General features: G+C 52.7%; 1 protein-coding gene across 1 annotated transcript in view; it reads right to left on the reverse strand.

Moving 5' to 3' along the window:
- The window catches only part of B4GALNT3 (beta-1,4-N-acetyl-galactosaminyltransferase 3), a 108572-nt gene extending 97662 nt beyond the window's left edge, over nt 1–10910 (reverse strand). Inside the window, exon 1 of the mRNA XM_062195421.1 lies at nt 10742–10910. Coding sequence (XP_062051405.1) covers nt 10742–10910 — 169 coding nt within the window. The remainder of the gene's footprint in view (nt 1–10741) is intronic.
- Nucleotides 10911–13278: the final 2368 nt, after the last annotated feature.

Below are 13278 nucleotides of genomic sequence, written 5' to 3' on the forward strand. Positions count from 1 at the left end.
TGCACCCACATGGGAGACCCAGAAGAAGCTCCTGGCTCCTGGCTTTGGATCAGTGCAGCTCTGGCTGTTGTGGCCAACTGGGGAGTATACCAGCAGATGGAAGACTCTCTCTCTCTCTCTTTCTCTACCTTTCCCTGTCTGTACCTCTGCCTTTCAAATAAATAAAATCTTTTTTAAAAAAATTTAGGTTACTGCCCTCCAAGCCCTCACTCAGCAGCCTGGCCCTCAAGAGGCCCCCCACTAACCCCACACTGTGGGAGCTGGAGCCTGTTGTAGAAATTCGAGCCCGGGGACTTCCACAGCAAAATACTGTAAAATGCTGCACGAAATACGATAAACTTCCTTTTACTTACCTCGTTAAGTCCTCCATAAAGTAAGGGAAATCTTCAAGGACCAAAAAGTAAAGAAGTGGGAAAGCCAGAGCAGCCAGCAGAAGCTAACACTATGGCAGCCTCTTTGTTGGGGACAACCAACAATTTTAGACAACAGATTACGATAAAATAAATTTATTATAAATCATTAAATTTATAAATCAATAAATGTATTATAAATCAAAGACCAACATATTATGGTATTTTAAGAGGGACCCAACAGGGGCCAGCATTGTATAGTAGGTAAAGCCATTACCTGCGATGTTGGCACCCCATATGGGCACCAGTTAGAGTCCCAGCTGCTCCACTTCCATTTCAGCTCCCTGCTAATATGCCTGGAAAAAGCAGAAGATGGCCCAAGTACCTGGGCCTCTGCACCCACACAGGAAACCCGGAAGAGGCTCTTGGCTCCTGGCTTTGGCCTGACCTTACCCCAGCTGTTGTGGCCATCTAGGGAATGAACCAGCAGAGAGAAGATTTCTCTCTCTGTCTCTCCCTCTCTCTATAACTCTGACTTTGGATAAAAAGATAAAAAGGCACTGAATAGGAGGGGTGGTTTAGGATAGCATCCCACATCCAAGTGCCTGGGTCTGATTCCCAGCTCCTGACTCCTGTTTGCTGCTAACACAGACCCTGGGAGGCAGCACTGATGGCCCAAGTAACTGGATTCCCACCATTCACAAGGGAGACCTGCATTCAGTTCCAGGCTCCCTGCTCCTGGCCTGGCCCAGCCTGGGGACACTTTGGGTATATGGGAGTGAACCAGCGAATGGGAGCTTTCTCTCTTCATCTCTTTGTGTGCTACTCTATCTCAGCCTCTCAAATTAAACAACAAAAACAGATTAAAGGGACCCAATGAATATGAAATGCAAACAAATAAATCAAAAAAATAGAACCACTAAGTGAAAAGTATAAGCCTCTCTCAGTTTCTCCCCCACCATCGTTTGCTGATGTCATTCACCAGGGCTGGGCTCCCCATCTCCATCTCCTTTTCCCCAGGCTCTCAGCCAACACAAAAGAACCAAGAATGAGAACATGTATTGCCTGCAGACCCTGGTTCAAGAGGCTATCCTCAACATCCTTACTCCCTTTTGCTCTTCCTTTTGCTCTCTTCCCTGGTTTACATTCTACAGCAGAATGCCCAAATACAACTGCAAGTATTTGTGCAAATGAGGAGCTGGTGCTTAAGCACAAACGGGAGACACACAATTCTTGCTATTTAAGTAAATACTGAGACACAACAACTTGGGTCCCAGCGACAAGAGTCCAGGTGTGCCTAACGGAGCTACCTTGCCTGTGCACCCTCAGTGACACCATGATCCCTCCCCCAACCCCACAGGCACCCCAGTAATCAATACACGAAATCAAAGTGCCGATGGTCAAACAGCATCACAATGGACTCCTTTTTCTGGGAGCCCTCCACAGACACATTCTGGCCAAGGTAAAGATGACTGGGTTGTCTTCAAAGGGTGATGATCCTTAACAGTCAATCATGCTGCATGACTCGCTAGGTTCCCACTGCTGCCAACGGTTGAGCCAGCTGTGGTGTGAGCAGGGTACTGAGACAGTTGGCTGGGGAGGGGAGGGCGTGAATGAGCACATGCCACATGCATTCATATGAACCATGGGTTGGCAGGCAGGGCGGTAAGGAGGGGGCCAGAGGATCTGTAAGAAGATCTCAGCAGGGAGCCCTTTCATCTTTCAGGCACCTCCGTGTATGGAGACCACATTGTCAGAGATGACCTTGGAGGCCAAAGTGGCCAGAAGCCCTGGGATAGCTGCCACCTCTCGGTTCAGGCCACCGTGTCTTAAAAGACCAGAGCCAGAATGTCTAAGACTGATTGGTTCCTTAGCGGCATGAGAAGAGTTCCAAATCTACTCCTAAAGGAGGCATCCCCTTCCAAAGCTTATGAAACAAAGAACAGGACCCATGGTCAGTCAGTTGCGAAGCTGGATTTAAATGGAGATAACTGCCAGGCGATCTTCCTCCAGTCCAGAAACCCCAAATGTGCTCAGAGGCAACGTCACAGAGTGGCAGGCTGCCATTTCCCCCTGGCTGTGCTTTCGTGCCCTGGCACATCCCCCAGGCACCTCCCATTCCCAGGAACGGAGATTCCTGACTCCTGACCTACCTGTTCAACCCCCCAAAGCAAACTTTTGCCTGGGGAGGGGATGGGAAGGTGAGCCAGTTGGTTCTCGGCATCACAGAGTGAGGAGTGTGCATGTGGGGGCAGGTGCTACATATGGGTGGCCCTGTGACTGCTGGGGACTGAAAAGCTGCAGAAGCACTGGCAGAGGAGCCAGCTGAGGGCTCTGTTCACTGCCTGCACAGCCGTCCTCCAGTCCCTACCAGGCTGTATGGGAACCAACAGGAGTGGCCAACATGCACCAGACTTCTATTAGATCTACTTTCTAACAACTAGGTAGTAGGTTCACTAACTCTTGTTTTTTCTTTCTTTTCATTTATTTATTTGACAGGCAGAAAACGTCCATCCACTGATTGCATTCCACAGATGCCCCGAATGGTTAGTGCTAGATGAGGATGAAGTCAGAAGCCTCCCCAGGCAAAGTCTCCCATGTGGGTGGCAGGAACCCAATTACTTGAGGCATCACCACTGCCTCCCAGGGTCCACATTAGCAGGAAGCTGGAGTCAGGAGCCAAAGCTGGGCATCAAATCCAGATATTCCAAAATGGGATGCCAGCATCTCCATTGCTAGTCCAAATGCGTAGCTCCTTTCTAAAACTTATTTAGTTACAAGAAAAATTCTACAAGGTGGGCATCCTAACCCCATTAGCCAGATGAAGCATCTGAGGCTTAGAAAGGAAGAAGCACCTTCTATAAGGCCTCACAACTGGTGAGTAACAGGGCTTGGATTTGAATCCTGCCCTGCCTTCAAATTCCACAATTTTTTCCAGGAACCATCAATGCTTTTCATTCCATTCAATCCCCACAAAAAAGTAAATCCTCCACCAACATTTTTGCTTTAATTTTTAAAATGAACCACCTCTGCAGCCACTCCAGATTTGCAAAATAAAAACTGAAAAATACACATCCCTTAACTTGCTGGCTTCCTTGCTTGGCCAAGAATGTCACTTCTCTATTCCCACCCTTACCTTTATTCTTTTCCCACCCATGGGTCCTCCTCCTAGGACCTGATGTCACAAAGAACAGTTTTACCTCCTATGAAGTACAATGCAAGCAAAGCCTCTGCCAGACAACAAAAAACATAGCTGAACAGGAAAAAAACAGGTGGGCATGGCAAGGAAGTCTCTCCCTTGAACCCATTTTATTAGCTGTTAGTAAGGGGACTGAATTTTTCATGTTTATGACAGGCCACACAGTAGCCACAGATATTCAAGTTCACAGTCTCGCTATAGGTGTGAGAGAGTCTTTCTCTAAAATCTTTGGAGGAGAGGATATACTTGTATGACAAATGTGATCAGAAGTATCAGTGGTGGAGCTGGCACTGTGGCGCGGCAGGTAAAGCCTCCACGTGAATGCCAGTTTAAGCCCTGGCTGTTCCACTTCCAATCCAGCTCCCTGCTAACAACCTAGGAAAAGCAGCAGAAGATGGCTCAAATACTTGGGCCCCTGCCACACACATGGGAGACCCAGATGAAGGTCCTGGTTCTCCCTGGAGTGCCTGGGTTCCACTCCCAGCTCCACTCCTGATTCCAGCTTCCTGCTATTGTAGACCCTGGGAGGCAGCACTGACAGCTCAAGTAATTGGGTTCTTGCCACCCATGTGAGAGACCTGGATTCAATTCCTGGCTCTGAGCTTTGGCCTAGCCCATTCCCAGCTGTTGTAGTCATATGGGGAGCAAACTAACAGGTGGGAGCGTTTCTCTCTCTCTCTTTCTCTCTCTACCTCTCAAGAAAATAAGCCAAAAAAAAATTTTTTTAAAAAAACCAATAATAAGGGGCCGGCACCATGGCATAGTGGGTAAAGCCACTGCCTGCAGTGCTGGTATCCCATATGGGTACCAGTTTGAGTCCTGGCTGCTCCACTTCTGATGCAGCTCTTTTATGGTCTGGGAAAGCAATGGAAGATGACCGAAGTCCTTGGGCCCTTCACCCACATAGGGTACGGAAAAAGCTCCTGGCTCCTGGTTAGGATCAGCTCAGCTCCAGCCATTGCGGCCATTTGGGGAGTGAAACAGCAGATGGAAGACCTCTCTCTCTCTCTTTATCTCTCTCTCTCTGTAACTCTGCCTTTCATATAAATAAATAAATCTTTAAAAAACAATAATGGAAAATTAAACTGTTGGTCAGAATAAGGTTTTTTTAAAATATGTAAAACATTAAGCATAAAACCAAAAGTTAGGGGCCGGCGCTGTGGCGCAGCAGGTTAATGCCCTGGCCTGAAGCGCCGGCAACCCATATGGGCACCAGTTCGAGACCTGGCTGCTCCACTTCCCATCCAGCTCTCTGCTATGCCCTGGGATAGCAGTAGAAGACAGCCCAACTCCTTGGGCCTCTGCACTGGCATGGGACACCTGGAAGAAGTTCCTGAGTCCTGGCTTTGGATCAGTGCAGCTCCGGCCATTGCGACCGATTGGGAAGTGAACCATTGGATATAAGACTCTCTCTCTGTCTCTCCTCTCTCTGTGTAATTCTGACTTTCAAATAAATAAATAAATAAATCTTTTAAAAAACCTAAAAGTTGGCCGGCGCCGTGGCTTAACAGGCTAATCCTCCGCCTTGTGGCGCCAGCACACCGGGTTCTAGTCCCGGTTGGGGCGCCGGATTCTGTCCCGGTTGCCCCTCTTCCAGGCCAGCTCTCTGCTATGGCCCGGGAAGGCAGTGGAGGATGGCCCAAGTCCTTGGGCCCTGCACCTGCATGGGAGACCAGGAGAAGCACCTGGCTCCTGGCTTTGGATCAGTGCGATGCACCAGCCGCAGCGGCCATTGGAGGGTGAACCAACGGCAAAAGGAAGACCTTTCTCTTTGTCTCTCTCTCTCACTGTCCACTCTGCCTGTCAAAAATAAAAAAATAAAAAAATAAAAATAAATAAAAAAATAGAACCTGAGGACTTTGCTCAGAATATACAACACACTCATTTACATACACTGTTCAAACCACACCCACCTCTTCCAGTGGCATTTTGTGTATCAGCTAACATACAAATCTATTAATTATGTAAGTCACATAAGACAAAAAGGAGGATTATCTGAAAACTTTAAATACATGTCTTGCCTCATTTTGACCTCATCATTTTTAGATACAGGAAAAATGTTTGTGGGAAATAAAAGGGTAACTTTTGAGACCAGCGAACTTGGGAGAGAACTAGACAGTGAGCAGCGACTCCAAGAACAAACTCTAGGCCCCCTTCCAAAGCAAACTGGGCTCCGGCGCCTGCGCTGCGCTGCACTGCTCTGCTCCATAAAGCTCAGCACTAGAGGGCAAGACCAGGCTCTGTGGCCCGGAAAATTACTGCAGCGCACCTACCAGCCTCTCCCAACACCAGCACAGAACGGGTTGTTTCAGAAGACCTTGTGCTGCAAAGCAGTTAAAACCATGCCGGGAACAGCTCCCAGGACAGGGAGTGGCAGGCAGCTCCAGCACTGCTGAGCGGGGTAGCTTGGACCTCAGCTGACACTGAGGCTGCCGGGTGGGGGGCAGGACCAAGATGGCAGCCGTGTTGCTGCGATTCTGCTGGCCACATCAGGACAGGGACTGACGAGACCCCGGAAAGGAGAGCTGCCCAACACATGTGGCAAGGCCTCCTCCCATCAAATGCTGTGCTTCTGGGGCACACAGAGTAAAACACACAGAGTGGGCCCAGAGAGAAAACACACAGAGTAAAAAAGCACCATTGTGTCACTATGTTCCTAAATCTGTATATATGAAATACATGAAACTTGTAACTTAAATAAAATTAAAGCAAAATATCAAGCATACAAATAAAATAAAATAAAAAGCATCATTGGCCAGTTCTTATCTTTTTCATTTGTATTCAAAGGCCATTGTTGTTTAAATGTATTATGGTACCGGAACGAGAATTCCTGGGTGCTATTCTTGGATCAGTCACTGATAAACAGAGTATCTGCCAGTGGAAAATATCAGGTGCTTTGAAATTCAGAGCTGACCATTTATAGCCAGTAAGTACTTATTTGAGTGCCTACCATGTACCCAGACTTCAATACCGACTTGGAGATATCCACAGCAGCCAGGTGACCAGCATGTCTGCATGAAGAGAGGGAAGTGGGGCACTGGAAACAGAGCCCGACGTTCCATGGGGAAGGAAGGCCAGCCCAGCCCGGGCAGAGGAAACGCGGCCCAGCCCACGTGAAGCTCTGTGCCTGCCTTTGCTCTGAATTTCAACCCTAAGCCACGCTATCCCTGCTCGGCCCACACATCTGTCTCATTTGCTTCTCCCTCTCTCCCTGCCTGCGTCTCAGATTACGGCTCTGCCCTGAGTTACCTCCGTTGCTGGAGGGATTATGTCCTTTCCCACTGGAATGGCTGTAGTGACCGGGGCACAAGTGGCCGCCTGACATCTGTGGGTGAGCCTCGCACAGCTCGCTCCAGTCAATCAGGAAGGGCAAGGGCCAACCAGAAGGATGTGGTGTCGGTTTAAGGCAGCCAACATCACCAATTAGTCCTGTGCTTGAGAGCCCTTTGGGGTTCAGCATAGGAACCTCAGCTGACATGAGAATACGCCAGCCCCAGCCTTGAGAGATCTACAAAGAGGTCAGAACACACTCTCTTTTTCACCCTGGTCATTGTCTGGCTCTGGCACCGAGTGGTCCCAGCAGCAAGTCAAAGACAGAGCAAAAAACCTAGAGACCATTTCAGCTCAGACCTCTGCCTTCAGGCAGACCCTTAGCGAATCCAATCTGAACAAATGGGTATGGCTTATTAAAACCTGCCAGAATGGAGAATCTTTAACTTCCAATAATAGTCTGCTCCCAGGGCTGCTTTTTAACCAGCACATACCAGTATAGCTGTATCAGTTACAAAAACATGAAAATACCTGGGTATGTGTTGGTATATGGTGACTGCTGAGGCCCTCTCAGTACCCTTCTATCCCCCAGACTGCCCCCTGACAGTGTCATAGCCCAGCAGCTAAAGGGCTAATGTCAGGCACAGTAAGAGACCTTCAGGAACTATTCCTGGACCCCTATTCCATACCCAAAGTATTGTTTCATTCTACAATGTTAACCTATTCTAAACTTTTTCAACGGCTTTCTGCGGAACAAACACCACGCTTGTCATTCAAAGTCTTCCATAACACAGCACCACCCTACGTTCTCCTTCATAACCTCTGCGTCCCTGGCATTCCCGCATACTATGTCCTTGATCTTTGTTGATGCTGCTCCATTTGTCGGGAATAACCCCCTCTTTCTGCATCCATCAAAACCTTGCCGGTAACTCCTCAAGGTCTCCCAAAACGTCCCCACGTCCAGGAACTACTAGTGGAAAGGACTGTGCCCCGTTTCCAAGAGTGGCATGGAAAGAAACCTCTAGGTTCTCCATTTGATTATTTTTATGCGGGCGCCTCAGCTGGAGAGCGGGGACGCAGTACGCTGGTTATCACATCTAAGTGATCTAGCACCATGCCCTGCTGGAGGCCTGCACTAAATAAGTACTTGCATCAGTCAATGAGTGAGCAGCTCCAATTTTTTTATCCACGGGACCCATTTGCTACTTGTTAATGGTTTTAGTTGGCTGTTTTTCTTCGAAGCCACTCCAATTGTGGTTCTATCTTTTTCTACACATGGAGCCCAAATGGCACATCATGTGTATCTTAAAATACTGGGTTATTTCGTGAAGATGAAGCAGGAAGCTGGCTCCCCTGTCATTACTTTCCCACCCCACAGCCTGCGATCGCCGTCTCTCCATGTGCTCCTTTCAGCTGGATCAATGTGCCACTCACCCAGGGGCAGGCAAATGAAAGGTTCCTGGGGACAGGGCTTGGCCTGTTGGATGACAGGAAAGCTGGTGGTGGAGTGAGTTGGCAGAGCTGGCTAGGAAGAGGGGCAGGGTGGCTTTTTGGGAAGCAGAGCCAAGATGGGGACTGTGGCCAAAGTCTCCCAGCACAGCCCTGGGAGGGCCCATTTTACTGGCTCGGTTGCTGCTGTTGCTCCAGGGTGTGCAGGAAGAAAGGGGAGCAGCCCCCTCCTACCTCCCTATCCCCCACTCTCCCTCCAGAGGCTAACTGAGCTGGCAGTAAAACCCCACAGGACAGGATGGAGTTCTGATAAAAGATGTCCAGGCTTCTTAACAACAAAAAGGATGGGAGACAGACAAGGAGACAGAAACCACAATCACAATGTGAAGTTTATCCACGGGGAAATCATAGGAGCAGAACTCGGTGGGACAGCCCAGTGCCTGGCAGATGGACTTGGAGGTTCTAAGAGACTGAGATGAAGCAAGTGACCCAGCAGGGGCCAGGCTGAGCCTCTGGTTAAAACACACAGCACCACAGAAAAGCCTGTTCAGGAAGAGGAAGCTGCGACCATTTTTTCTAGAAAAGGGTCCTCTGAGAAATGGAAACAAAAGACCAAGACAATTCAGGTAAATTCATGCAGGAGAGAGAGTCACCAGACCCAAGAACTGGTGGCTCAGGATGAGGTGGGCAACAGGAGCAAGGCTTGAGGAGCCAGAGCACGAGGTGCTGAGCCTGCAAACTGGCTCCAGGGCTTGGAGGACAAAGCACAGGTAAGGCAACGGAAAAGCGGAGAAGGGGAGGAAAGAAGGTCACCGGCTTTGTGGCCACAAAGCAACTCCTTGCACAGAGGATCCCACCGACTATCACACACTCACACACACACTCACACACACGATGACTTCACTGGGAAGGGGCGTCCCAGGGAGGGCACAGGAAGCTCTCCTAGGCTTCCCCCCTGCACACACTCTGGCTAAGCTCCTCCACTGGGATCTGAGTGGCCAGGGTGTTGGAAGAGCAGTCCCCTCAAGGCTCAGGGGAGGGAAGAGCCAGCTGTGGGAAGGCAGACTTTGGTCATCAGAAAGAACCCTCCCGTGCAGAGCTGGGGAACAGGCTAAGCACGGCCTTGCTCGTGCTGTGCTCTCTCTGGTCCTGAGAAGGCTCAAGTGGCAGTGGGGGGGTGGGGGCGCCACAATCTCAGGATCCAGACCGAAAGGGACTTGAAGATCTTCTACACCAAACTCCTCGTTTTACCTGCGCTGCTGACTTGCTTTCTCCCGTGAGTCCCTGGCTAGTTAGTGGCAGAGCTAAGATTGGAACAACCCCCCCCCCCTCCTTTCCCAACTCACAGCCAGAATTATTTCCACTGCCAGAGTGAGCGGTTAGGCCATAAATATACATCTCCAACCTGAACCAGCTCGGTTTCTGTCCCTAGTAATTCCCTCTTCTTGGCCACAGGAGGAGGCAAAGCACCACACCCTCTCAGGGTAGAGGAGTTGACCCAAGCCCAGGGCAGCAATTTCATCGCTTGCGGTGGTCGGAACTTCCTGCAAGGCAGAAGCACCAGCAGGGAGGCCGGCGCTGGCGCTTTGGTCCTGGGCCCCCTGAGCCTGGGAAAGGAACCTGCGAGTCCGGCGAGTCCGGGACATTCCTTCACCCTTTTCCCAGCTCTCAAACTCATCTTTTACAGTCCTTGCCACCGACCACCGAGAGTACACTGCAAATCACCTGGGACAGCCACGCCCCTCGAAGCAAAAAAGGAAACTGAGGCATGCCGTTATTATCCTAGGAGGCAACTGAGGCACAGAAGCATTAAGTGGTCTGGCCAAGATAAAACAGAAGCAGGAATCCGGGCGCTGCCAGCCCACGAGTCGCCCATTGTCTCCTCGAGCAAGGTCTGGGGAGTTTGGCTGACTCTGCGGGGGTCCCACAGAGGCTTCAGAAAACCAGAAGGAAGGGTGGCCAGGGCAGGAGCTGGGGTACCAAGAGGAAGAGGGGAGGGCTGCGTGGGAAGAGGGAGGAGAGAGGAGGCTCTCGGGGGCATTGTTTAAAAGGCAGCCGTGAAGACACGGCGGGAGGGGAGCCCCGGCGAGCCGGCCAGCGGGAGGTGGGCAAAGTTTGGGCCCCGCCGCGGGAGCGCGCCCCATCGAGGGGGGTGCGGCCGGGGGCGTTCCGGACGCAAGAGTCCCGCCGTGCCGCAGCGCGCCTCTCCCGACGCATCTCCCCTGGGGACAGGCGAGGATGTCCCGGCCCCACATGGCCCGGCGGGCAGGCCCGGACTCGGGGACTCGGCGCTCGGGCTCCGCGGCCGCCCCGACTCGCCTCTCTCCCCACGGAGACGCAGGGCGGCGCCGGGCACCTGGAGAGGAAACCGAGTTGGAAGCCGGGTGTGAGGGGGCGCGGCGGGTCCCCCAGCGCGGGCGCTGCGGGCTGCCTCCCCTGCCTCCGCGCCCGCCCTCAATCCCGTGCTACTCACTCCGGTTCAAGGGGTTCCCGCCGACCTGCGCCGACGCCACCAGTTCCAGATACAGAGTCCAGAGCCCCACGGACACCAGGGCGAGCGCCAGCAGCAGCCGGAAGCGCCTCCGCAGCAGCTTGGCCGGGCGCAGGAGCAGCAGCAGCAGCGCGGCCCGGGGGCTCCCCATGGCTCGGCGCCGAGGCGGCCGCCGCCAGCGCGGACTGCTCCGCACCCAGCCCCCGGCCCCAGCCGGGCCCAGCGCCGCGGGCGCCCCGAGCCCCAGCGCGGAGCCTCAGGGCTGCGCCGAGGCCACCGCCCCCGGCCGCTTCCCGGCGGGGCGCCGGCCCATGCTCGGCGCCCGAGGGTCCCCCGGCCGCGCGGGCGCCTCGCAGGTCGCCGCCAGGAGCAGAGGCGGCCCCTCCTCCCCGAGCGTCCTCGGCGCCGGGCTCCGCTCTCCACGCCTCTCCGGTCGCAGGCTCGCTGCCTCCCTCCTGCGCCGCTCGCGCTCTCCGGCTACCCTAAAGGAGGCCGCCCGGGTGCCCGCCCGCCCGCCTCTCCTCTGGCCTCGGCCAGCTCGGGCTCTTTCTCCAGCTTGGGGCACTACCTCACGCCCACCTGTCCCGCCTCCGCCTAGGCCCCGCCCCCGGACACAGGTGGGCTCCGCCCCCGAGGAGCCGAGCCGGGCGGGAAATGCCTTACTGGCAGCCCCCGGGGCTGGGAAGGATGGGGCCAAGGAACGCGTACCCGGTATAGACCGGGTATGAGCGCGGTGAGCGAGGAGGCGAGCCGCTCTGGTCCCCGAGCGTCCGAGTAACTCAGGTGTTGCTCCCGGGCAGATGCTCCTTGCTGCGACACCCGAGGCACTGGCTTCGGGGCCTCTCCGTCCTTTGCAGCCTCCCCCCCACCCCAGGAAAGCAGAGGACACCTCAGTTGGGCGCCGGACACGTGATCCTACCTTCCAGGCCAGATTTGAAGACCCTTGCTCCTCAGCCTTACCCACGGCTCCCAGAGGCACTCAGGGAAGTTAAGTGGCCCCCAGACTGGAATGGAAGAGGGTAATATGGGAGAGATCCGAAGAAAAACTAAAAACAATTTTTAAAAAGAAAAAAGATAGTCACTGGTGGAGTTGAAGATAACCAAGATAGTCTGTATTCCAGCTCTCTGCCTTCGGGCAGGTAAAGCCTCATTATCTGATTTAAATGAGATAATTAAGTTCCTTATGTTCCAGCAACAGAGTGAGCTGCCCAAGGTCATTCAGCAGGTAATGGCCCGGTCTTCATTCCAACTCCTTCTCCTGGGGAAAAAAAAAAGTCAGAAAGCCATGGAGAAACTGGAGGCCGCACGTGTTCTGGAGGCTGCACGTGTTCCAGAGGCAGGTAAAGTTGCCTTGCAAAGCCTGCCTCCCAGATCCCAGTGCCCAGAGTCCCGGCTTCCCATCCAGCTTCCTGCAGATGGTCCTGGGAGGCAGCAGATTCTGTCTCAAGTGCTTGGGAGACCTTTGTGCAGTTCTCCAGCTTCTAGCTTCAGCCTGACCCAGTCTCAGCTGTTTTGGGCATTTGAGAAGTGAACAAGCAGATGGATGGTCTCTCTCTCTCTCTCTCTCTCTCTGCCTTTCAAGTAAATTAAATAGACATGAAAAACATGTTTCTGGACATTTTAAAATCAAATGTGTATCATGCAAATACTGTTCCAAGACAGAGATTTGCAGAATAGAGTGCTGTGTTCCTTACTATATATGTCACCTTTTATTTTATTTATTTAAAAGACATAGAGGTAGAGCCAGAGAGAGAGAGGTCTGCCATTCCGCTGGTTCATTCCCCAAATGACCGCAATGGCCAGGGCTGAGCTGATCCAAAGCCAGGAGCCAGGAGCTTCTTCCTGGTCTCCCATGTGGGTGCAGGGGCCCAAGGACTTGGGACATCTTCTACTGCTTTCCCAGACCCTGGCAGAGAGCTGGATTGGAAGAGGAGCAGCCAGGACTTGAAACAGTGCCCAAATGGGATGCTGGTGCTGCAGGCTGGGGCTTTAACCCGCTGCGCCACAGTGCCAGCCCCTATATAGACTTTTTTTTTTTTTTTTGACAGGCAGAGTGGACAGTGAGAGAGAGAGAGACAGAGAGAAAGGTCTTCCTTTGCCGTTGGTTCACCCTCCAATGGCCGCCGCGGCCGGCCCGCTGGCCGGCACACCACGGTTATCCAAAGCCAGGAGCCGGGTGCTTATCCTGGTCTCCCATGCGGTGCAGGGCCCAAGCACTTGGGCCATCCTCCACTGCATTCCCTGGCCACAGCAGAGAGCTGGCCTGGAAGAGGGGCAGCTGGGACAGAATCCGGCGACCCGACAGGGACTAGAACCCGGTGTGCCGGCGCCGCTAGGCAGAGGATAATTCTCTGTATTGTTATTTGGGGTCTTTGTTTAAAGATTTATTTATTTGAAAATCAGAGTTAGAGAGAGGTCTTGCTGGTTCATTCCTCAAATGGCAGCGACAGCCATTCAGGCCAGGTTGAAGGTAGGAGCCAGGAGCTTCTTCCAGGTTTCTCACGTGGATGCACTTGGAC

This window comes from Lepus europaeus, chromosome 6, assembly GCF_033115175.1.
Source record: "Lepus europaeus isolate LE1 chromosome 6, mLepTim1.pri, whole genome shotgun sequence".
Lineage (NCBI taxonomy): Eukaryota > Metazoa > Chordata > Mammalia > Lagomorpha > Leporidae > Lepus > Lepus europaeus.